The sequence below is a fragment of the Corvus moneduloides genome, chromosome 8, assembly GCF_009650955.1.
Source record: "Corvus moneduloides isolate bCorMon1 chromosome 8, bCorMon1.pri, whole genome shotgun sequence".
Lineage (NCBI taxonomy): Eukaryota > Metazoa > Chordata > Aves > Passeriformes > Corvidae > Corvus > Corvus moneduloides.
The window spans coordinates 33,944,633-33,970,782 of record NC_045483.1 but is presented as its reverse complement, the minus strand read 5'-3'; the positions used below and the strand labels follow the sequence as shown (position 1 = coordinate 33,970,782).

The window sequence follows — 26,150 nt, the reverse complement described above, 5'->3', positions numbered from 1 at the left end:
ATGCCTGACACTCTGTATCAGGTGCACCCTGCAGCAATAGGGGGTGAGATGCTGATGCCCCTTTGAAAGCTTTATTTTCAGATGATGCAGGTGAAAATGCTGCTAAAAGCTGGAGGACCATTGTGTGCCACTAGTGATATGATGGAAAATTAACTAACCTGCAGTTATCTGCATCAAGGAGTCCATCTGAGCTGCCAGTCCTGGGGCAGAGCTGCCTTTAGCACACCAGTGGGATTTACAGTGTGGATAATTAGGTCTGTGATATTCATAATAACAGGCGGGATGCTACATGGCTCCACTTTCACAGGGAGACAAAACTAGACCAGAACTTGCTTAAGATTTTACCAAAACCTCTCATGACAGCACGAACACCCAGAACAGTTGTGCACTGCTGCAGGAAGGACCTGGGGCTCAAAAGGGGAACAGAGAAAGGCTGTTTGATAGGGGGGAAATACATGGTTGGGATGCAGAAAAAAAACCACGAGAGCACCTCCTTCCTTTAGGAATCTGGAGATAAGACTGGAAGGGAAAGGTCCACTGAGTTTCCCTTGAAATGGTTTAACTTGTGGGGCTCTCACACAGTCAGAAAGAAGCAGCAAAGAAATGTGGTTACAACCCATGATTTCCCAGCTCACCAGAATATAGGAAGTGGTAACAGTTTGTCTGTAAACATTAAAATAAGGTCCCTTTATAGTACCAATCTTTCTGTCATTACAGAGAAAGCACTGCAATGCTACTGAAAAACAAAATGCTCAGAAGAGAACACTTCACACACTTCATTTAACTTACACCCTCACACAGGTAATAACGGAAGGATTCTAGGTCAAAAAAGCCATTAAATAAAATACGTGTAATAGTCTAATGTGCTCACCTTCCCATCGTAGCGTTTCACTATGAACTGGTCCAGGCCCAGGTCTGAAAGAGAAAAAAAAATAAGTACAAAAAAAAAAAGCTTTTATAGCGTAAAAACAACTATTTCTTGTGTTTTCTGTTTGAGAGGACTGGAAAGTAAAATGCACAGTATGAGTAACATCTGCAGAAACTGTAAGGACAGGAGGAAAAATTTATTTGGTTTTGTACATTTTGTACTTTGCATTTTGAACACAAAAAACCACCAAACTCATGGAATCAGAGAAGAAAACCTCCTTCTATAGCAGGGCCAGCAAGAGCTCAGCAACCAGCACCTATCAAGAGCCTGAAATACCCTCCCCAAAGCAGATCCTTGCACTATTACCAGGCAAACATTTCACCTGCGACTCCTGGTGGTTTTATTAACTCCTTTTGAACGGCTCACAAATGGGAAAACAAAGACTTGTTCCCATAGTTAACTGGGATATCCCCAAACAAAGCCAAAGCTTGTTCATATTTGAGGATAAAATAAATAGATTTTAAAGGAGGTAAGTTGTAGATGCATTTGCAAGAAGTGGAGTTCTTTAGCTGGATGGGAGGAAGGCAGGAAGAGGGATTATTTACACCAATAAAGTCTCTCATACCGTCACAAAATGCTTACTTTATGTTGAAGAGGGGAAACAAATATCCCAGCCTTAGCTGAGTTAAGGCACAAAGCCCTCCTCTAACCCACAACGCCCAGCAGGCTGCATCTAACACCGGTGATGGCACATATAAGCAAGATGACAAAAAATAAAGCAGGAAGATCAACTGTCTGATCTTTGCAATCCAAAGTCAGGAAGATGCATCCTGAGAAGAGATTAAGCGCAACTCAAGCCGAGCACTTCCAGTAAAACTCAGGAGAGCACAGGCTGATTTTTGGTGCCCTGAGGAATAAAACCCCTCTGCAGAGCGACGTCTCGTGCATTTTCTGCCACTGTTTATGGTAATTAGCACATCCTCATTTCAATTTAAATTAGAAAATAAGATGGAAAAACTAAAATGAAGCCTTCCCCATGCCTGCTGCGTCACCTGCTTTTGAAAGAGGCTAATGAAACCCTTCCTGTCTACTGGAAAGTTTCATGGTATTGTGCAGAAAATGGAATTATTCATTACTCCAGGGTGACCCCCTCGCCCTTTGTGACCCAAAGCAGCTACAGCTCCAATTTCAAAGGTCAAGGCAATTGTCGCAGGACTTTCTGCACTTGTGAAAATTCCAGCCAGAAAGCACCTTCTCAATATTTTGTGGGTCTGATAACAATGCAAATTGCATATTTGTACACATATTCAGACTTCAGTCTTCTCAATTTTATCCTCCTCCAAGCTGTGGGTATAAATGCAGTAAGTATGGGTGCATTTAGAGGCAGGATTTGTCTGATAAATGTGATTATTATACTACACTTCATGTGGTCAGAGCTCACCCCAACCATCCATCTGGATGGTGACTTAAGCTGAGCTTATGTCCATGTGTCATAATAAAGTCATTTCTCAGGAGTACCTCCTTTTCCCATGCCAGGAAATGCTGCTGCAAGACAGAACCCTGACAGCCTGACATTATACATGTACTCATGGAAAGCCAAAAAAAGGCCATGGGCTAAAAATAGCAAGTGAAAGTATGGCATCCCCTGCAACTGGACACTGGGAAAGCGAACAGGTTTCAGTAGAGAGCAAAAATGAATGGATGCTTGTCTAGATGAACAGCAATAAAAGATGAGCTGATAACTGTCATTTTATATATAGAAGTACCAAATATATTTCTAAATAATTATAATAAATATTTATGTAATAAATCAGTATGTAAATAATGGTGCCTGGGCTGTCCCAGCACTGGTGTGGCCACAGGCCCAGGGCAGGGCCCGTCCCCTGTGCTGGCCCTGCTGAGGGACCTCAGGGCTGTGTCCAGTTCTGGGCCCTCCTGGCCAGAGAGCCCTGGAGGGGCTGGAGTGTGTCCAGGGCAGGGAACGGAGCTGGGAAGGGGCTGGAGCCCCAGGAGCTGCTGAGGGAGCTGGGAAAGGGGCTGAGCCTGGAGCAAAGGAGGCTCAGGGGGGACCTTGTGGCTCTGCACAAGTCCCTGACAGGAGGGGGCAGCCGGGGGGGTCGGGCTCTGCTGCCAGGGAACAGGGACAGGACAAGGGGAAACGGCCTCAGGCTGGGCCAGGGGAGGTTTAGATTGGATATCAGGAAAATTCCTTCACCAAAAGGGTGGTCAAGTGCTGGCACAGGCTGCCCAGGGCAGTGGTGGAGTCACTATCCTTGGAGGGATTTAAAAGCCACACAGATATGGCACCTGGGGACATGGTTTAGTGGTGGCCTTGGCAGTGCTGGGCCAATGGTTGAACTCAACCCTAAAATCTTTTCCAGCCCTGATGATTCCACAATTCCACTGCACACACAAGCACACTGGCTCCCACCAGCGTCTTATGGTCACCCTCCCAGCCATGCACAACCATGTCCCATTTCCTCTGCTGCATCAATTAAGCTGCACACTTAAATTCCTCTGTGAAGTTCCTCTTACATAGGACCTGAGAGAAGAAGCCAATTCAAAAGCTGAAAAGGGGCATTTATGTTCAAGGCATACAGTTTTACTCTATACATTTTCCTTTTCCAGTACAGTTTATTTTTCCACAAGCCTTTAAACCTGACAAAAGGAAACCAACAAAGAGGGTCTGTTACCTGGTGCCTGGGGTCTGTCTTTAAATTACATAAAGACCCCAAGAGGCTTTTCGTCCAAGTTGCTACAATAGGAATTCAGCATTTGTGCAGCCAGGAGAGCCAATGGAAACACTGCATGGATGAGGACAATCACAGCTGAACAAGGGAAGGGAAGAATGTGAGCTATTACAGCTCTGTTTTTCAAAAGGCAGAGTGCTGTGTTAAAGGCACCACAGGATTGTCTCTAAGTGCCACACTCCCAAGACAAACAGTCCCTGGCTCGGCTATTGCTGCCGAGCTGCAGGAACACAGGCTAATAGGCATGTTTAACCAGGAACAAAGAGCTTTTCCACCTTTCACTGGGGAGCAGGGGCTGAAATAGCATTCTGCCAGAAGTGGTTGAAAGGATTTCCTCAAGAAATGCAGCAATGAAATCCAGAATTTTCAGGAGGATACCTGGCTGCTTCAAGCTTTCCTGGGACACACACCATGGCTACTCTGGATTGCAGAGACCGCCCAGAGCTTCAGTCGTTGTTTCTGTTGAACACACCCAGAGTTTCCACCATGACCTGCCCCAGAATATGCTTTTATTTACCTGACACCCTGTACAACACCTCAGCTTTCCCTACGCATCCCTTTTGCTCCTGCAGCCAAGGGCTCAGTACCAGCCACTCACTGCCAGCAGCATTCAGTCACCTGCAATGATTTCCAAATCAGCTTCCCTGGGAAGTTTAACTACCACTATTTATTACTCCTACAATTTCTGATACCACCTATCAGGGGCCTGAAATAAACAGCAGCACTGCCACGGAACACCTAAGCACAGAGCACCACGAGAAATGTTATTTCAGAGTAGACTGACACCATTTGCTCACCAATACCAGGGATATAGGCTGCCACTTTTATTCATGTGATGGTACTTTCACAGCACTCTAAAAATAAAAATGATTCAATATAAAACAAAAATTACTTAACACTCACTGCCTGCCACAATGGGGAAAAGAGGGTGTTCAACAGCAGAACCGTACTCCCTGCATTTACTTCCGTCATTTTGGGCTGGGGAGGATGTTTTCATGGAGAAGGATTGAATTATGTAAAGGAAAAAACACAGAATAACTTGTTCTTAGTCTTGTTCAGCAATAGCCAAATCTAAAATCAAATGTTTATTATGTTCCTATTGATTAACAAAAACATACTTTCCATGGATTTTCTCAAAGCCAGCTAATTACCACACTTGATAAATATCTAGACAATCACTAAGCTCTTCATGTTATCTTGTAAAAATAAATCCATAGGCAGCAGGTTATAGACAGCAGTTCTAAAAACCATTTAAAACACAAGCTTCCAGGAGAAGGACAATTATATTACACCAAGAACACGGTTGAAATCAATTAGAAACCATCATGATTTCCTCTGGGATACCAGCAGCTTCCCACTGATGGAAAAACCTTTTCAATTCCTTCCAGTCTTGATATCCTTGTCAGATTTTTCACGTTATTTGGGTAACATTCACTCATGATCTGCTTTTTCCCCCACTGCTTAATATATAACATGGACTCTTTTTTTTGCCAGCAGATGAATAAAAGGGCTAATTATGAAGACTGAAGAGCCTGCTAACTGTGCTTGTGATATGCCACAGGCATATTATTGCAGGAGAAAATGCAACTTTTCCCCTCCAGAGCTGTAATCCAGCTTCTGATTGCTGTATTCAGAGTATTCCTCCTCTGAATCTAAAATGTAACCTGCAAGCAAACAATGAGCTGCCTGAGATTTCTCAGGGGACAACAGCCTCGGGCTTGTGTTCAAGTGCAGGACTGTTTTGTTCCAGGAATGAAGGACCACGGGACTTGTTCTCATCTATCTCCTCCTGCTCCAACAGGCCAGTCAGTCTCACTGTGAGACATGCCTTCCTAAAACACCTGATCAGCCACACCAACCTGTCACCTGTATGGGAAGCCCTCACTTACTTGACTTTTAGCACATAAGCATACATGTAAATGCACCTCTCGCTCCTCCTTGGCTCTTTTCCTGGGGTCTCATGTCAGGCATGACAGGCTCAAAGATGATTCTTGCCTAGGAATTACAGATTTCCACAAAAATTCCACAAAAAAAGAACCCCAGCTTGTACCTCTGAGTTACCTCTCACTGGCATCCTTTTCCTGACGACTTCTCCCTGAAGGACTGGAATCCCAGAATCTCTGGCTTCCTACTAGGTCTTAAATATCCCAGCTGAACACTTTGTGTAACTTTAGGGATCTGTACCAGCCCAGGGAGTTCTCCCCTCTCCATCGCATGAGTGCTTGTCACAGCTCCTGGCTGGTTCTACAGGAGATCAGATCCATATTTCATAAACTTTAATCAAAATGACAAATAATCCACTCCAGAAGCCAGCTTGTGCTCAGCTTCTCATGAAGTTCAGACACGGAAAACAAACCATTTCTAACAGGAGAAGCAAGCTGTACACTCGGATCCAGCCACCAGGAATCAGCTCCGTCCTTCACGGCTCCTCTCCTCCATCACCATCCCGTGCACAGAGCCTGCAGGGGCACAGCTGCTGCTTCTGGCTGCACTCAGCAGCATGTTTGGGGTTTCTTACACTCAAACAAAAAAACCTTCCAAGGGCTCAGATATCTGAGTTGCTGCTCATTATGTGGTGAAACTTGAAATGCATTTTTCCTATGGCAGGAGTCTGGGATAACCAGCGAGGTTAATACAGGGATGGAAGAGCAGGACTGGTTTGGAGACAACCTGCCTTCAATTACAGCATGCTGGGATGAGATACAAGAAGTATTTTTTACTTCTTTCAATCCTTATTGCAAAGGCCATAAGAAAACTGATACTGGCTGAACATGACACAGCTCCTTCTTAGTCCAGGATGCTCCAAAATACTCACTTTCCCCAGGAAAACAATCAGTGCAGAATGGACCCAGAAAATCTCAGGGAAATGGAGGGAACCCTTGCACTTCGCACCAGAGGGTTTTCAGTGTATTTTCAGCAGGTTTGAGACCGGGGTACCAAGGAAGCACCAGGTAGGAAACAGCCATCCATCCCTGTCCATCCACTCTTGGAGCAAACTTATCTCTCAGGTACAAGAGGACATGGGAGGAAAAAAAAATAATACAGGACTGCAGGGAGCAGAAATCACCACCCACGCTTCTCCTGGCACTTGAACTTCCCAGATAGCACAGAAAGAAATTATTTTTTTAAAGCGGCTTTCAAGTTTAATGCCATTCTTTGGCTTCTTCTGACAAACCATTCCAAGCTCAGCAAGCGCACGTCATTCCTTAAGCACAGCTTTGCCTACTTGGGAATGCTGTGGCAGGAAGTTTGACTGAACCAGAGAAAGCAATCTACAGGAACTGAGGAATTGGCATTCATTTTCCCCAAGCTAGCAAAACACAGGCTAGAATTAAGCTGACTTTATTGACAATAAATCAAACTTTCCCCTACGTAATCCATAAAAATGAATCAGGCACATGATACCTCACAGTAGATGAGCAGTTTAAATATAGCAGGGACTCAGCTACCTCATTACTCCAGATCACTTATATTCCACAGTGTTTTCTCTCCATAAAACAGCAGAGGCATTTACAAGAAGTTACTCCCTGAAATTACGAACTGCAGCTTGAGCACACTGAAGGATTACCTCAAAGAGGTTTCCCAGGAGCACACCAGGCTACATCACAACCCCAAGGAACACCTTGGGATGAAGGCAGGATGCTCCAGCCCCAGTGGAGGGCACACCCAAGTCGTGACTCATGGAAAAAGCAGCCCCAGCATTTCCCAACTAACCTGTAACCTAAATTATCCTATGAGTCAAAAGCACCAGCAGGGTGTGAAGCACAGAACTCATCTGGCCAGCAGGTAGCACTCTTTGTTTTCAATTTCTGATCTGAAAACCAGACCCATCTTTCTTTTGTTTTTTACTACCAGCTTTAAAAACATTGGAGAACAAATTTATGGCTGGTTTGACTTTATTGTAGCAATAAGTGTTTTAGTCTTCTACTGTTCACTATGTATTAAAAAACCCCATTTACTGTGATTGTGATGATGTACAGAGCTCATAAGGAACCACCACCCTAGAGCAGCTCCATCTAGAAGCAAATCCACAACAGTAAGAGTTCTGAAGACAGATTTTTCAACTCAAAATCTGAGATGCCTACCTTCCTGCTCTGCCTGCTGATGGGCAGCCCAAGCTCAGTTTCCATCCCATTCCATTTGCCAAGAGCACCTAAGGCCACTTTCTTCCCTTACAAGCTGCTGTGTGTCACTGACTGGCAGCATTTGCAGGCACTTAAAGGCAGTGACTGGCTTCACGGGGCCATTTCAACAGCCAGGATAACCATGGGAATACAGTGGGAAGTGAGTGGCTAAGACTGATGAGTTATTATTTCCCATTAGTCCCCTCTGCTTGTCTCTGAAGGAGGTGTTGGCTGAGCCTCTTCCACCTATTTTCTTTACACACCTCAAAATGCACCAAGCACGTGGAAGAACTAAAAAAGGAGTCAGATGTGTTGAAATGAAACACAGGATGTTTTTTAAGCTTCCAGACAGGTGCTACTGCTTTTCCAAGTAGCAGTTCAAGAAGTTGCAGATAGACAGGATGGTAACCTACAGCCATTAATTCACATGGAAACTACAGCCATTTCCAGGCCTTGATGGAAACCTAAATATCAATTCACCTACATGCTTCAAACACTAATGCCAGGATTATTTTTTTCTTCCCTCCTGCACACGCTTCATATTGTTATTTTCTAAGCGCAAGGGTACACAGTATTTATTTAGCAGCTGTCATCTAAGATATCAAAACAGTTTCACAATTTGGACATAAACCCCACACTCAAAAAGCTAACATTTGGGGGCTGGAGTTCTTCATTAATGTCTGCAGAGACAAGGGGAGTTTTAATTTGACAAAAGACTGTTTCGTTCTTTGAGATGCAACGTGGGAGACCAAGAAACATGAATCTCCTCCAAAATGGAACACAGACAAAAACCTCCTGACACCCCACCAACACCAAATATTCAGGACACAGCTTTCCAGACAAGAGCAAGGTGTCACTCTCCCACTTGTTGATTGCCAAACCCCCCAGCTATCACAAGTGATGTGTTTGTCTTTAATCCACATGGAATTTGAAGATGGCAGAGATGAGCCCTACCCTGACACGGGGCTGCCTCAACCCCTTTAGGTTGGAAAAGGCCTCTAAGATCATTGAGACTAACCTTTACTGCTGAGGTTCTCCTTGCCAAAGCAACCTCCTTTTGTAGGTTTGGGAAGTGTTCCAGTAAAAGGTAATCTTTCCCTATTAAATATAGGAGAAAGGCATCCCATCTGCTCTTCAAGGGCTCACACCAGCCAGATCTGCTACATTGCATCAGCATTTCGGAAACATGAAAGGGCTCAGGCTAATTTTGGGCTTGGAGCAGGAGAGCTTCAGGAGATGCTTTCTAGCCCTGGCAATGAGAGCTGGGAAGTTTAAAGACCAGGTAGCAGAGACTGGGGAGTACCAGTTCCCCTGACCACCACCCACACACCACTCACTCTCCGGCTGTTTCTCGTTGGGGGTGATGGATCTCACGAAATCCTGCGGGGTCATGAAAACCTCGGACTCGCCGTGCTCGTTGATGACCTTCAGCGTGGCAAAGTATCTGAAGATTTTGTCTGGCGTGGAGTAGGCTCTGATCCTGTTCTCGTATTCCATCACCTGGAAATGAGATTTAGCCAGCATTAGATGGGCACTGTTCCTGCCCCACAGTGACTCAAGTCCTCAAAGAGATTTGCCACAGGACAAGTTGCGTGCAATAACACAACTCTGGACCCTTTTGGCATTATTCCTTTCAAAAACCCTTTGAACAACCATGAAAATTGGACATATCAGCTGCTAATGTCCCAGGATTAAGAACAAACACTAAAAATCTTTATTATGAATAAATTTAGACTCTTCATGGTGGCAGAAGAAAAACAAATTCACAAAATCCCTGATGGTGCTTTAAAAACATGAGCATAAGAAAAAGCACTGGTGTCACATTTATGAATCTAAAGCAGCCCAACATTTTAACCACAGCGTTGAAGGGTTTGACTTGTGATTAATATATGAAGTAAAAGAAAAAAGTCTTGGAAAGCTGGGAGAAACCTTTACTTTCAAGCAGAGTCCTGGAAAAAAATCACTTGGCACCACAGCTGGTTGCTCAGTCACCCAAGATCATTTTTTCCTCTTTTCTATCGCATTGGCAGAATTCCCCAGAAACTCAGTCCTCCCCACCAATCTGCTTCTTCCTAACTCTGCCAGCAGTGATTTTTTTTGTACCTAGAATCAGTTTTCCCTCACACAGCCGGAATGAATCAAAGACAATAGAAAGCTTTTCTAAACAAAATCACAACACAAGGCCACAAGGGTGGAAAAAGGCACAGACACCTACACTTCATCATGTATTAGCATGGAAAACTTTCCTCCTTACTTCAGCTTTTCATTCCTGCATTATATGCCATGTTCAACAATCCATAATGTACTTGAAACCTGCAGCTGGCCCAGAGCCCCAGGAGGGAAAAAGCCCAACTGATGATGCGCTGCAAGAGAACAAGCAAGATCAAGGCTACTGCCAAGGCAGCTGTAGATCACTCCTGGCTTCGGTCCTGGTTCAGCCTTGTCCTTAAACTCAAACAACTTCCTCAGCCTGATGTTTATCAGACAGAAAACACCCTCTTCTAGTTTTTCTTATTTCTGGCATAAAACAAGCCAAATGCTTTGAATCCCCCAAGCCAGGCTTTGGTAAAGCAAGCCAGTCTCCTCTTTATCTGCCCCAGCTCAGACCTCCAGCAATGCAACCACAGATGACATTATCTAGAATGACAATACCTAAAGCATTCTCTCCCCTTGTCTCTGCACCACCACAGCTTTTCCTTAATTCACATGTCCTCGCATCAACCACTACAGGCAGTTCCCTCCCTCCCTCCTTCAGGAGAAAGTTTTTGTCCCTAATGCCCTTTGCACCTCTAATCAACAAACCTAATCCCGCTTTTACTGCTTCAGTCCACAAGGTTCTCCACAGATAAGGGCATTGGAATGCAGGCAATTGCTTTATTGCCAAGCTCCAAGTCCCAGCAAAAGATGATACCCACTTTCCCACCTCTTTCTGGCTTTGTCTACTGCTCCCACCTGGCAGGAGGCAGCTCCTTATGCCAAAGTGATCTTTCCACTCGTGGGTACAGGCCCACATCTCCCTCCTGCCTGACCTGATCTCATGAATAACACCCCACCCAGCTTAATCAGCCAGAAGCAGCTCAGTATTTTTACCTTCAAGCAAGACAAACCAAAGGACAGTATGAAACCCCAGACTGGAGCCAAGAGCAGACACCACAGACCATGACCAGCGTCCTCCATCCATGGCAACCCCTCAACACAGCCTGCTTTCTAGCTAAAAAAAACTCACTAGCCAAATTTTCCAAGCCTGTGGAAAAGTTTCTTGCAAGGCACTATCGAAGGCTTTCCCTCACCCCAGCTAGGCACAACTCAACAACCCCACTGCTGCACCAGAGACAGGAGTCCTGACGTTTCTGCCAGTAAAACCATGTTTCACTTCATCCCACTTGACTTCGTATCCACAATGGCTCTTCCCTCTGTATCCATTTTAAGGCCCTGCTAAGATGCTACTGTCAGTCTTGTTGCTGTCAGGTGCTTTTCTCCTCATGTTTAGAGCATCTAGAGTATTACTTCCAAAGCAACAACAGCTTACTAACAACATGGATTCAAAACCACATTTCCTGTCTCAGCTTACAGCACAAAAATGCACAAGCTAGACCAAAAAAGTAGAATTTAAACTGCTTTTTAGCATCTCACAGGCTGCTTTCATCACAACTGAAATCTCCCTTCTTCCACAAGCTTCCCTACAAGAACGGAGCAAATGCAGCCACACTTCTTCCCTTTTGCCTGCAGCTGAACTCAATTACATCATTCTTGCTAATGAGCTAATCAGCTGGCAAAAACTGACAAATGTTACAGCCCATCCCTCTGTCTGCAAGGCTGGGTGCAACATGAAGCCAGGTCAAGAAGGGAGCAGCCAAAATGCTGCAAATGGCAAAAAACTCACTTATTCAAGTCTGGGTGCTGAACATCAAGTGGGTGATAACAGGGGTGCCCTGGTCCCTACCCAGATGTGGAGATAAGAGCTCACGCATTTGGGTGCAGACAACCACCACTTGTGAGGGGTTTTGCATTGCTTCAAAGCAACCTGCACAGAAAATCATGCCAGGCAAGAGTCTCCTCTCCTGACCTCTCACCTTTCCCCAGTACACACCAGTCCTCGATGCAAGGAAGACCAGCCAAAATTCTCATCGTGCCCCCAAGAACTGCAGCCTCACATAATCAGGCACCTCCAGAAAGATGATATGACCCAAAGGGGAAAATCCCTTTTTTGCATTTATTAGTAGAGCATGTACTAGAGGAGAAAGACAAGCAAGTAATCCCTGTTGCTCTACAAGAATGAAGATGCTGTTGAGACTGTCAATGTTTATGCTAAGCCTCAGGTTAAAAGAAAAAAACCCTAAATCCTATGCAGACATGAAAATAAAGCTCTAAATTAACATCTCAAGGCACTTCCAGGGCCTCCCTGACCATGCAACAGCACACATCTTAATAGGATAAATTAATTAGGACTCATTTTCTTTGTGCTTCCTCCTGTGACACACACCCAAATGAAGGCTCGGCACAACAAACATCCCAAGGCAAGATACCTGCAGGACCCAAACACTGCCAGTACATCTCGCTAAGTCAGCCCTGCTGCTGCATGCCAACACTTTTAGCAAGTTAATTAACCCATCAGCCCGCCCCCCCATCATGTATTACAGCTCATTAGCCTTCAAACTATGCAGGCACACAAGTAATTTTTTCCTTTCCTGCCCTACACATCCAAGACCTACACACCGCTCAGACAACACGTGCTTGGGAACCAGCCACACACAATCCCAACACCTGAGAGTGGTTTGTGTTTCAGCTTCCCTCTCACTGCATCACTATCCAAAACAGCAATGTCAAACTTAATTTATTGCTTCACCGCTAATCATCAACTTAATTAAGAGCAACATTAGGATAACAAACAAGTGTTAAACACTTCCAATTAGGCTTAATTTTTTCACAAGGAAAATCCCACGCTATTTTCAATTCATTATGGGAAGAGTTTTTACTGTGGGTGGTGATGTTTGTTGGGGGTTTCTTACACACGCAGAAGAGTCAAGAATCCCCAAGGTGTGACACAATTAGGGGAGCAGCACATCCTGGGAGCAGCCCTGATTTCGAGCCAGGAGCAGGGGCACACCTTCCCCTGCCATCTGAGCTGGCCACATTCAAACACAGCTCCCGAGGTGACTCACCACAGCAGCTGCTGATCAAACACCGAGCCCACAGCGGAGCCGCTCAAACACGGAGCAGGCACCTGGGAGAATAGCTGGCACATCCTGCCTTTATTGGCGCTTTGCAACATTGGCATTCAGGCCACACAAGGTACATTCTGTCTCGGGGCTGCAGAGAAAAGGCTTGTGTTGGCACAAAGATGATGAGGGCTGTCTTGAACAGGGCTGTTCCCAAGGAAATCGCTGCTCCTGAGTTCCTGCTCTCGGAGGAAGGCGGACTGGGATGAGAAGGGATCCAGGCCACACACTATTCCCGTCTTTTGGGCACACCTGGCTTGTGTCTTATTTGGAAATTATGGCTATATTCCTCCCTGCCTAGTTTGGGAAGGAAAGAGCTGTTCAACACAGGCACATCTCTAACAACTGGAACAACAGTCCTTGCCTCTAAAGAAACTTCCTCTGGCTTCCCCAGCCAGCAGCCACATCAGACAAAAATCAATCTTTACACTCACTGTATTCAAAAATAAGAGTGTGGATGGAAGTGGACTGTGGTTTGCTCTTTGCAACCTGCCTCCATCTGCTGACACTGGAAAAAACCAATAACCTGCTTTTCTTGAGTGGAACTGGCAAGAGCTGGAGTTGTCAGAGCACCTGACACCCAGTTGCCATGAAAAGTAGCAGCTTCCAAGAACCCACATTCCTGGATGATTCTGAATATTTCAGCTCAGTATCTTACTATGTAACTTCACTGAGCTGCCACCAACATGTCACAACAGGAGAGAGTTTGGAGCCCCAAATACCACGAAGCATTTGAAATCTCAAATTGTGTAATCTACTCTGACCAGGAACTGACATAATTCAGCAGCTTCAAAGGAAACAGCTCTTAATTTTTCATGAGAAGCTGTTAAGCCACTATATATGACCATCCACAATTTAACAGGTAATGAGATGCAACCTCCAGAATACAGGCTTAAAAATAATTATCAGAAGCAAATCTTAAAAAAATGGGAGTAGATGTTCTGCACAGTTCCTTTCTCCTCTTTGGTGCTGCAACAATATTACATCATCCAACACAGACCAATAAAACTGACATCCAGATGGGCTTAAAAAATAAAATACTGCTGTCTGCCAGCTCCCAGTTACAGGACATCCTTTAATAACAGTGGTTTCAGACAGTGCCAAACCAGTTGTCAGTTCTGAGGAGCACAGGGCTCCTGGAATTGCCCAAGAGTGAAGGCAGGTCACAAGCTAACAATAGAGTTTATTACTCAGGTTTTCCTCCTCTTTAAAATGTGTTTGATCTCAAAATGAAATAGCCAGAAGCATCAAGAGAGAGCCAGGACTAACCATGAAGAGGGACTGAGGCTGTATTTCAACAACTACATTTGCACAGAATAATAAAATGAAGAATTAAAGTACACCTTTCCTATAACCCTCCCTTCCACATTCATCCTCTACTGCTTCCTACATGCACTGTGTATATTCACAGGCAAAGAGATGGACTCCGAGACACACATGCTGAATGTCCCAGATGGTTTAAAAGCTTTGGCACCAACTCCCTGCTTTGCATGCACCATCCTAACAGCCATCAGAGCAGGAGCCTTGGTTATCTTGGACATCCAAGCGGAGGTGGGAGAAGAGGTCTCCATTTCAGAGGATCAGCATATTGTGCTTTCCAAACACAGAAGTTTCAACCCACAGAAACTCATGGCAACATGCCAAGAAAGTAGGTTCCCAAAACAGTGAGGTCTCTTAGAAAATAAAGACAGGTACAGAGCAAGTTTTCTCTCTTGCAAGATGCCCAAGTTTGGTACCTTGCGGTCCCGGAACCCAGAGCGCTTCTTCTTCTTCCCTTCCGGCGGCACCTCCTCATCGCCCGACGATGTCACTGCCCGCCTGCCCTGGCTGCCGCTGCTCTCCTGCTCCTCCTCCTCCTCCTCCTCGTGCTTCCCCTTCTCCCCCGGCTCTGCTCTCGGGCCGTGTCTGACGGAGGAGGATGAGTCTTCTGCGTAGGCCCTGTCCCAGGAAAGAAAGCACCTGTTTAGGAAGTGACTGAGTGGTGCTAAGGCTGCAACAAAATGGTCCTGCCAGGCTCTACCCGAGTGAAACACTGGCTACAGTTCAGTGGGGAGGGCTGCAAAGCAAAAGCCCCCTTGGAATACAGTGTGCATTCCCCTGTTGTAATCCAATTTCCACCCCACACCAAAACCCAGACTAGTGGTCACAGCAAGTTTTCTCAGTCCAAATCACTCAGTGAATTATCACATCCTCTCCCAAAAACCAGACATGCAAGAAACACTGGGAGAAGGGAATATCATACCTCCTCTAGCACTAAATTCCACCTCTGCTTCCTCAAAAAGATATACAAAGTGACAGAAATGTGTTTTACCATCAGCACTGCAGGACTCAGGACTAACAACCTTTTTGTTTCAGCTCAGCTGATTTATTTTCTATCTCCAGCAGCTGACAGGCTGTTTTATCCCCTTCTTCCACCAATAACTCTTCTAAACACCAGTGCTGCAAGATTTGTGACAACAAAACTGGAGTTGTTTATCCTCAAGGTGAAAATAAAACTCTGGCAGAGCACAGGACCCCTTTTCCCTTGCTGTTCAAATACAAAGATCTTCAGGCAACTCCATTCATAGACCAAGACTCAACACTTCAAGTGAGAGTCAGGAGCAACTCGCAGAACTGCAACTGGCAATGGGATGATTAAATAAAAAGCAGGATAAATCCCTAAGCCAAACAATGCTCTGGCTTTCCCATGCTTTACTTGTAAAGCAGTTTAGAATCAGACAGAGCTCAGACCCCATTAACATCAGTGAAATTACAATCTCTGAGGATCCGTTAACATGTCACAAGCAGCAAAGCCAACGGTTTGACAAAATTATTTCTCTTTCTAAAGGACTCAAACAGAGCTCAGGGAAACATTCCAGCCTGCCCATAATTTAAGCAAATCTGCCTTTGCTTTGCATTCCTGGTGGTTTGTTTTGGACTAATCACAGGGTATGGAGCTTACACACAGGTGCTGCTCCTTGGCCACTTTGGTACTGCCTGGAACTATGAACGTAGTCATTTACAGCTGTGTGAGTTTGTTTTAAAAGGGCTGCCTTGGGAGAAAAACAAAAACAAACCAAGATTTTTGAAGTCTCCCAAGCTCTAAACAAAAGGCTACACATACTTCATCCTACCAGTTTCCTGGAAAACACAGATGTGGTATTTAATATTAACAGAAGAGAGTCTGTGTCTGTCTCCCCAGAAATCACAGAATCATGGGTTGGAAGGGGCCTTAAAGATCCTCTCATTCCAAACGCCTGCCATGGGCAGGAACACCATCCACAGCTTGCAGCAATCTCAGCACATCAGCTCCCAAGAAGGAGAAATGAGGGCAGGTGCTCCCTCAATTAAATGCTACCAGAATAAAAGACAACTCTCTCCTTATCAGCATCCAATAATTCACTGACAGTCACAGAACAAGACAGATGGGAATGGGCTAAATAACTGCACACCTTCCACAGTACCGGTGGGAAGAAAGCACTTTATGATTTATGGAATGGTTTGGGCTGGAAGGGATCAGCTCAGATAGGGGTTCAGAGGTTTCTAGTCCACAGTGGGACAGAACACAGCTCCATTACAGGGGTCTGATGTAATAAAATACACAAGTGGTCAGTGAAGAGCAGTATTAATCCTGCCTTTTCACATAAGAATGGAGTTTTATGCACTTTCCATTCTGAAAAGACTCTGAATCTCAATTTGCCAACATATGTTTGCAAGTCCTACAGCAAAGTACCATCTTTAAGACCCCCACTGAACCAAACTTTCAGGGACAGGATCCAAACCTGGGTCCTCCACAAGAATCTTAAGATAGGGAAATTATTTCCCTGGAACAGTCTGGCAGCTGATCTCTCTTGGAGCATGAAGTCCACACTGGCACCTCTGCTGAAGCCTTTCCCGAAAGTTCAATCAGCACTGGCACATCCTTGAGGAGCTGTGCAATAGGCTGGAATATGCAGTTACCAGCTGAGGCTACACCAGCAGCACTGACATGGAAAGCCCTTGTGCAGGCAGGACACCCATCTTAAGTAGCTCTCAGGAAGTCTCTTGGGAAAAGGGGATAGAAAAGCGATAGGAAATCAATGGCTTATCTCCACAACTAAGCTATTCCATATGAAACATGCTGAAGAATAGCTGTATCAGGAAAGATTTGCTCCTGTAATGCTTGACTGACAGCTAGCAGACCAGGGAAGGGATAGATGAAATTGAAAAATCAAACATTTTCAGCACATCCCACGCATTCCTTCAATCCATCAGGCTGCCAAGTCAGTTGCTCCAGTGATAGAGATGGAGGCTGTTTAAATACAGTCGGCTTTTTCCTCCCTCTGGTTTATCCAGGTAATTAACTCTGCTCCACAGTCAGATCACCATCCCAGCATTCAGGAAAATGAGCTCTGAGGAGAAAGGCAGAGCCTGTAGGCTACTTCTCAAGCAAGATTTTAAACAGCTCTTCCTCACCTCCAGGCCACTGGCCAAACTACTCACTGAAATAACCACTGAAGGAGCAGCACTCTACGTGCCCCTTCTCCTCTGTGTATTTTACCACCCTGTGCTGAAATTCTTGGCTTCCAACACCTGCAACTTCCACACTCAGCCCACACAAAAAAAGTCTTTGAGTGCAGATGTCAGAGTACGGCTGGAGAAAAAAAAGCCCCTAGCTCCAGAAATATGGACCCTGCTGGACTTAACTCAGCAAGTGAAGACTCTCCCCTCCGCTCTTTGACAAGGCTGACTTTCCAATGGAATTCCTGGTGCTGCAGCTTCTGCACAAAAGGGAAATGAAAATACAAAGCCTCCCTTCACTGTGTGCCAAGACCAGCCACCAGTCTCTCTCCGCAGAGTGTGCCTGCCCTGGATCCTGAATCCTACTGCCATGCTTCAACCGTTCTGATCTCTTCAGACTGTTTTTCCCTCCAGTGAACTGAATTTGAAACAAAGACTATTTCCCACCCACTTAGCAGTATCTCCTTTGAATCCTTGGAGAAAGCCAACAATCAAGTGTAAGATTAGGTTCCTTACCCTCCCCAAAAACACCAAGCTACCAGAGGCCTGCAATGATAAATTCTCTCTTAGGGAATCATTATTTAAGAGAGCCAAAGGCATGCAACCATAGGATATAATCCAGGAAGGATCCTGGGACTCACACTAGGCATTGGCACAACACTCCAAGTTGTAGGTCTTCCAATGAATCACACCCCCCCATTTGAAAGTATTTTTCTTCTTTGAATGACAGAAGCAGAACAGCATGAAAAAATCAGAGAGCTTTGTGCCAGAGGTAACAGTGCTCAGCTATTCTAATCCTGAAGGCAGTAGCAAAGTACTCAGCTATCAGTTGCTGTTCAGTCTCAGAAGGAAATGTAAGAGATCTAACAACAAGCTGGGCACTCAGGAGTCAGCAAAGATGCTGCCACGAAACCAGAAGCAGGAGGGAGGAATCTTGCCTGACACATGTGTTCTGCAGTTGACTAAGAGCTGCCGTTCTCCCTGGATGTAAACATCTGGAGACATCCCAGTGAGGTTTAAAAGCCACTTAAGACTTCGGGGCTCTCAAGCTGTAATGCAAAAGCAAGTTTGGACATGACACTCATAAGAACAGGCTACCTCCAGGGATCAGGAGAACTTTCAGCAAGGAGCTCTGTCTCACCCTCAGCTCAACCCTATTCAGCATCTAAAATAGTTACCTGAAACTTTAATAAGAAACTCACCAGAGATTATGAAGAACCACAACCCAATTTTTCAGGGTATCACCCTACTCACAGAACTCTTTACTACTTTGCTTCCCTCCTCATCTCTCACATACTCAACACTGACATAAATTGGCAAATTTGTGGCAAGAACTTCACAAAGGCAGTCAGACTAATGACACATGCTGTGGCATCCTGACATTACCCCAATATCCTTGTGAGCTATAAGTCTGGTATTTCTTAATCCAGGAGATGCTGCTTTCATCTCCAAACAGAGCTCACCACAGTGGGGTATAGGGCTGTGCCCCCAGGATCTGATCCCTTCCTTCCCCAGTGTCCATGGAAAAATCCCAGTGTGCAACCAAAAGCCATCGGAGAGAACCCAGTGTTCTTTCAAGACACCACTCCCAGATCAATGTGTCTTGAAGTCTTAGGAAAAATCCCTCAGCACAGCAATCCCAAGGGTAGTCTCTTGAGTGTGTCACCTCTCACAAAGAATTTTAAAAAACCATAGAATCACAAAATGTTTTGGGTTGAAAAGGACCTTAAAGATCATCTTGTTCTACCCCACAATATATAAACACAGCAGAGCTCTAAAAATAAAAATAATCTCACATGGATAATATCTAGAGTTTTTCATCTTTTCTCCCCTACATTAGGTTAAGTTGCACCTGACACATCTATAGCTATAAAACAGGTTTCTCCCCTCTTGACTATGATTTATGTGGTTTCCTTTGTTTTACTACATGAGAGATTTTTAAAGTCTCTGTTTCAGCTGGCATAAGATATTTCCAGCAATTCTACCATTAAAAAGGTATTCTAAGCAAATTACTCTAAAGCCCCCAGGACACTGGTGCAAAAAATCAATGCATTCTTAAACAGAGTTATAGAATCCCAAAACAGTTTAATTTGGAAGGCACCTTAAAGCTCCTCCAGTGCCACCCCTGCCATGGGCAGGGACACCTCCCACTGTCTCAGGCTGCTCCAAGCCCCAATGTCCAGCCTGGCCTTGGGCACTGCCAGGGATCCAGGGGCAGCCCCAGCTGCTCTGGGCACCCTGTGCCAGGGCCTGCCCACCCTCCCAGGGAACAATTCCTTCCCAGTATCTAAACTAACACTGCCCTCTGGCAATGGGAAGCCATCCCTTGTCCCAAACCCCTCTCCAGCTCTCCCGGAGCCCCTTTAGGCCCTGGAAGGGGCTTTAAGGTCCCCCAGATCCTTCTCTTCTCCAGGGGAGCAGCCCCAGCTCTCTCAGCCTGGCTCCAGAGCAGAGGGGCTCCAGCCCTGGGAGCAGCTCCGGGTCCTCCTCTGGACTCGCTCCAACAAAGTCCAGCAACACAGGTGTCTTGACCTTATTCTATCTTACCACTAATTTATTCACAGAAGGATAAGAAATGAAGCATTAACTAAGTATTTTCAGTCTGTCAGGAAGAGCACTGGTAAGACTCTGCTTACAGAGGTCCCTCTGTGCCCCCAAAGGTACCTTTGCTCCCTTATTTCACTCAGTATTAGATTGATTAACAAGCTTCAGCACCAAAATGCCAATTTAAGTGCTTTCAGATGCCCACAGATTCAGCCAGGAAGGGCTGTGACATGAAGAACAGATCTGCAGCCATTTCGTAACACTCCAAACGGGTATCAGGAACAAGAGAGTACAAGTTTTACACCACTATGAGTAACAGAATATTTTTTATAAACATTAAGCTTGCTACAGACTGTGAGGTTTAGTACTTCTCATATATTACTGCCTCATTTAGAGTAGCCAATGACTGCACCAAGATTAATTTCAATTAATTCAGTTCATTATGCCAATGCCCAGATACTTAATTGCTTCTCTTGCCAGCTGGAAATCCTCAGAGTTTAAGTTATTGCTGAGAAAGGGTAAACTTCATTAGTCTTCTAAGCTCAGCTATTTGCACTGCTCAAGCATTCCTCACCACAGGAAAACTGAGCTGCATTAGCTACTCCTGTTGTGTAATAATTTAGAGGAGATACATTCCCCAAAAGCAGGCAGTAGGACTTCCTGGAGGGCAAGGAAGGCAACAGGAGCAACACTTACCTGCGATGGACCAAAGATCCATCCCACCAACCCACCTCCTATCTTAGGGAACACACAAGTAAGTCTATCTTGCATCATACAACCAGGGGATTTTTTCATATGTATCTTTTCACTCCTTGATTTCTCCTCTACCTTTGTGTGAGCTTCCTTACCCCGGCACTGGCTTCTGCTGCTGACCACAGCACATCCTACAGAATCCACCTGAAACACACAGGTTTCAGGCTGCACCTGACAGTCTCCACTTGAGAATTCCTGTCTTTCTTCACACCGTCATAATCTTCTACCTATCTAGCCCAAGAAACTTAAAATGTTCAACTGATCTGGCCTGTTGCATCTTTAATGCCTTAACTGTAAAGAAGTATTTACATATTTACCTGTTAGAACTAATTAATTATACTTACTGCTACTTCCTGTACTAACTCAGGACATGACTACCTGAGTAACTCAGGATGTCATTACAAACATTCTGTCCTCGCCTACTCTCAAACTCTACTGATCACCTAATTTACATATTCAGGACAAAGGAAATTTACACTTCACCCCTTATAACTCTAAACAAAGCTAAAATGTCCACTTGAAAGCCCATTTAAAACTTCCACAGACGTCAGTATGAAGAATTTTCTACATCAAACTTATCAGTTTTGTTCCTTGTTTTATTCAGCAGCTTTATGCCAAGTAATTAATATTGTAAGCTTGGGTGCACTTTTATTTTACAGTTGCTGATGTTGAGGATTTATTTCATGGCTCAGACAGGAAAGGAATACTTGAAAGTCTGTACAATTCTATTTAGTGCTTTATAAATTTACAAAAGACAAAGGAGACAAGGAAGAAGAAGGAAAGGCAGACCAAGTAATAGCAGCAAGTCAGCCTCTCCAGATTGGTGAGAGCTGGGTCTCCTTTGACTGCTTTCTATCAGCAGTCTCAGCTGAGGAAGGTGCCCAAGGGCCCCCAAGGAACAGCAAAGTACTCCACGAGCCAAAAATCCCTCCCTTAAATCCATCCCTGACCCAGCACTCCACATACCACAAGCACCATCCTCCTGATAAAAGCAACACCAACACCTGAAAATGTAGCTGGTTTCAAAAGCAGAGGAACCTGCTACAGAAGGGAGTGATTAACTCCGTGTTTCTGGGACAGCTTTACGTAGGACACTACTGACTTTATGATCATGCTGAGGATAAGGTTTTAAGTGGAAAAACCCCGCTCGCTTCCCTGCTGGAAAAGGGGCGTTATCCTGGCCATTCCCTCAGAGGCACTGACTGCATCAGCGCAGAGCATTAGCAAAATGCAGCACAAAACGGCACTGTGCTGGATCACAGCGTTCTTCCTCCACGCAAGCAACTCCTCTTAGCAGAGAGCCAGCTTTGACAGCTCTAAGGAACAGCCAGAACATTTCCCATCACCTTTCTCCCGCTGCATTAAAACTAGAGCCTTCTAGCCACAGGTGAGCAGAAAGCCAGCAATGAATCACCTGAATATAAGCATGAAAAGAACAGAGGCTTTCAGCAAATACTTTATTTTTAGACTCTAATTGCAGTCACATGCTTGAGTGACACTGCTGGTGCCACACTGCTCCCACATGACAGAAGAGAAGGGAGTCCCTGTTTTACTTCATACATGGCACAGGCCCAGGGTTCAGTGAGAGCCACCTCAGGAAAGCCCAAACATCCCCTTTCTCCCCACAGTTATGGAAATGAGCTTTGAGCCTCAGAGCCCAGGAGGTGTCCTAAGGCTCTGACCCTTAAAATCCACATAAACCCCGTGTGCTGCTACCTTCCCCCCAAGAGACGGACTGTCCCCTTCTGCTCCCCTCCTGCACTTCATACACGAAGCAGCCAGCAGACACAAAAAAACCAGAGGAGCACATCCTGGCTGGATGCGCTGTTTCGATCAGAACCTGCGAAAGCGAAGGTTTCTCTCTTCACACCACCACAAACCGCCAGGCAGGGAGGAAATCAGACAGGAAACCACATCAAAGAGCCCGTGTGAGACAACGCCTCAGCCAGCCCCGAGCGTGGTCGCACCCCGAGCACTCCCAGCAGCAAATCAGCAATCACCCACAGCCATTCCTCCCATGCAGCAGAAGCAGGACAAGCAGGAACGCTTTGCCGAGTCTCCTGCAGGTCTTAATCCCCGCCGCAGGTACTTACCAGGGGCAGAAGAGAAATTAGATACCCGTACATTACCTCTGCCAAAGGAATCTGGCAGCTGCTGTCACTGCAGTGGTCCCGAGGAAAGCCGCCACCACGAGCCTAGGCCGGGTCCCGGGGTGCGGGGCTGTCCCGTGGTAACGGCGCGACACCGCCGACAGCCCCGCGGCCACGGGCAGGAACCGCAGCCGCAGCATCCTGGGAAACGAGAACACTGCTTTAGGAAAACAACCAAAGCTTCCAGGTGCTGCCGCTCCTAAACAGGAAAAGTTTCACAGAATAACTGTCATGGGTGTTTATCACCTGTTGGGAAAGAGGCACATAATCTGCCTAGTGAACAGATTAAACACCTGCAAGCGTTAGGTACTGGCACATACCTGGCTGTCAAGTCCAACTACTTACCAGTGTTATTCCAATTCCTCAGCCTTTCCCCAAAACCCTCATCAAGAAGGAATCTCACCTTCCTACAGAGGCTGTGGACTCCCCATCCCTGCAAAGGGGAGGGGGCCAGGCTGGATGAGTCTTGGAGCAACCTGGCCTAGAAGGAAGGTGTCCCAGGCCATGGCAAGGGGTTGGAACTGGATGATCTTTAAGGTCCCCTGCAACCCAAACCATTCTGTGATTGCATGAAATATTTGCAGCCTACCTCTCAATTTCCAAGGCATGGAAGATGGCAGGTAGATCTGACAAGCAACTACAGCAAGTAAGAGGCATTTGGCCAGAGGGAAAGCCACAGCTGGATTTTAAGAGGCAAATTAAACCAAATAACAGGGAAACCTATCAAATAAAACCCAACCCAGGCATTTTAAATTTTCCTAAGAAAACCCTACTGTTCTTAAATCACTTTTTTTAGCTAGCCTGGAACAAAACATTTCTATTCAACTGTTAGTACAGGGCAAGTTTCAAAGTGTCAAAACTTACAAAATACAATCCATACCCCACTACATGTGCAGAGGAACAGAGACAAATGGGAAGGCAGAGCTACAAATCTAAACCTAATTACAACAGAGAAAAAGGAACCACAGAAACACCACCTCATCACACACCAGCTACAGGAGGCAAAGCAATTTTGGTGGCTCACAGGATTGAAGGCAAAGGCCACATGCTGCCTTTGAAAAGAAAATTTGCTGCATTTTCTTGTGAAATAAAGGTTTTATTTCTGAGGCAGATGCAATTTTTTCAATCACAAGGTCAGCCTTAAAATTGGGAACACAATGGTAAAGGAATGCCCAAAAAAATCACAGAACAGAGGAGCAGCAGCCTAATTTTTCCTTTTATTCCCCATTCTTGCCATTCTACTCACATATTCCCAGGCAGCGAATAACCACAGAATACAAAAATAAAGTCACATCTACTGGCTCCTATTTGCTTCTGCAACACAGGATGCCACCACACCGTTCTGCGAAACAACTTCCAAAAACGAGCATCCCGGGACCGGTTTGTGCAAACACCTCTCCTGTGGGTGGTGTGTTAGGCCATTCCCGCTGCAAAGAGCTGGATCCATCAGTGCCATTTGCTGCAGGTCAGGATTCCACAACGGGGTGATGTGGAATTTGGGAAGGGAACAGACGAAGAGGGAGGGAAGACACACAAAATATTCAGCGGATAGTTCTGGGGGCTGGTATCTTTTAATGCAAGGGATGGTGGAGAAGCACCTGAAGACTTCTTGGCACAATCAAGTAACAAAAAATCATTAACAAACCCCTTAACAGTGTTTTTCTCCTATCAGGTTAAGACTTTTGCCCAGTCCTGGGACAAGGGAGGAGGGATGGAGCACAAGAGGTGGTGGAGGTGGCAAAGCCACAGGCTGCCTGTCCATCCCCACCCCAGTTTATGGGCAAACACCACAAATTCCAGTGCTCACAGTGAATCCATCCAAAGAGCATCCATTTGATATTTATCTGTACTCCCATTAAAATCAGCATTATGGCTTTGTTTATGCCTTTTCAAACAAACAGGTTTGAAATTCAAGATTTAATGGAAAGCAGCCAGCTACCGGCGCTGTTCTCCAATCGTCTCCAGCTCTGAACAACGAGATGGTTATGAAAACAAACTCTGATTTCAAATTTAAAATTATTTCCACTCTACACAAACCCCATGTTCCCATTTCATCTCCAGGGATGAATTTCTGTTCCATATGCAGAGGAAAAACTGCACGTGTTACTTTTCTCAAGAAGCTATGGTTGCCCTTTCTTGGGTTCCCCATCCTAATTACAGCTTTATATTCCTAACATGTATTGGATAAGGGAAATATTGCCAGTATCATTTAATCAGCCAAAATGAAATTGAGCGTTTACTTGGGAGCTTGAAGAGATTTTTTACAACAGTTCTGATTGTTGGCTTTAGCAATGCATAAATGTTTACTCTGCCCGAGCCTTAAGAAACACTAAATTATCCGCTTTGTCCCAGCAATCCCCATCCTCAATTCTGCTGGGATGTTTACCCAGAGTGCTCACTTGGTAGCAACTGCCTGAGAGAGCTGAAAGCAGCCAGTTCTCACAACAGCCCCAAAATAAAGAGCATCCTTATCTCAGAGCAATTAAAAAAAATCCCTTTGGAAGCTGAGTTTTCCATCTGCAATTTCCACAATCTCTCACAATTTTCTTTTTTTAAATCAAAAGTGCCATGATATTTGGTATATTTGGTTAAAAACTCCAGGCATTGAAGTCAAGATCACTTGAGAAAGCTGATGCTCACTTTTAGAAAGATTAAAAATAAGCATCTTGTCCTTTGCAGCAATGAAAAGCTCAACACCACAATCTGCAGTAGGGCAAGGAATAAAACTGAAATCAAGAATAAAACTCCCATCAACTGATGTGATTACAGCTTACAATAAGAAACAATCCCAATACCTGAATGATTTACTACAATAAAAGATTATTTTTTATAGGATACAATGAAGTAGCCCAGAGGAAAAAAAAAAAAAACGAAAAACCACTTAACTTTTATGTTTGCTTATTTTCATTATTTTGGAGTTATTATGATGTTGTAGCACTACAGCTACAAGGAATCTGCAGATTGTATTTTTGTTTCCAGGAGATAAGCCAGCCTTACCTTAAATTCTTGCTCAGAACAGCTCTACAGTTACTGTCAGAGGTTGAATTAATATCCTTGGACAGAAGAAATAGTTGGGGCTTTTTTCCATAATAGAATGACCCATCTACTTTTATTTATGCCACAATGCATAGGTTTGGTTTATTTTAAGCAGAAGAGTCAACTGAGAGACTCAAACCCACTAGGAAAACACCACTTCCAACCCAAGACAAAACAGGCTCCATTCAAACTGAGACCATCCAAGTCCCTTGGAAAGAAGAAATGCA

At 45.0% G+C, this 26,150-nt stretch overlaps 1 protein-coding gene across 7 annotated transcripts in view; it reads right to left on the bottom strand.

Moving 5' to 3' along the window:
* MICU1 (mitochondrial calcium uptake 1) overlaps positions 1 to 26,150 on the bottom strand; it is an 84,677-nt gene that overhangs the window by 50,619 nt on the left and 7,908 nt on the right. For 5 of the 7 annotated variants that reach the window (XM_032117108.1, XM_032117109.1, XM_032117107.1 and 2 more), the window contains exons 3-6: positions 22,867 to 23,028; positions 14,698 to 14,899; positions 9,080 to 9,242; positions 872 to 915 (exon numbers count right to left, since the gene is read on the bottom strand). In XM_032117108.1, coding sequence (XP_031972999.1) covers positions 872 to 915; positions 9,080 to 9,242; positions 14,698 to 14,899; positions 22,867 to 23,027 — 570 coding nt within the window. In that variant the 5' untranslated portion in view covers position 23,028. The remainder of the gene's footprint in view (positions 1 to 871; positions 916 to 9,079; positions 9,243 to 14,697; positions 14,900 to 22,866; positions 23,029 to 26,150) is intronic. The other 2 variants (XM_032117112.1, XM_032117113.1) reach the window with 2 other exon arrangements.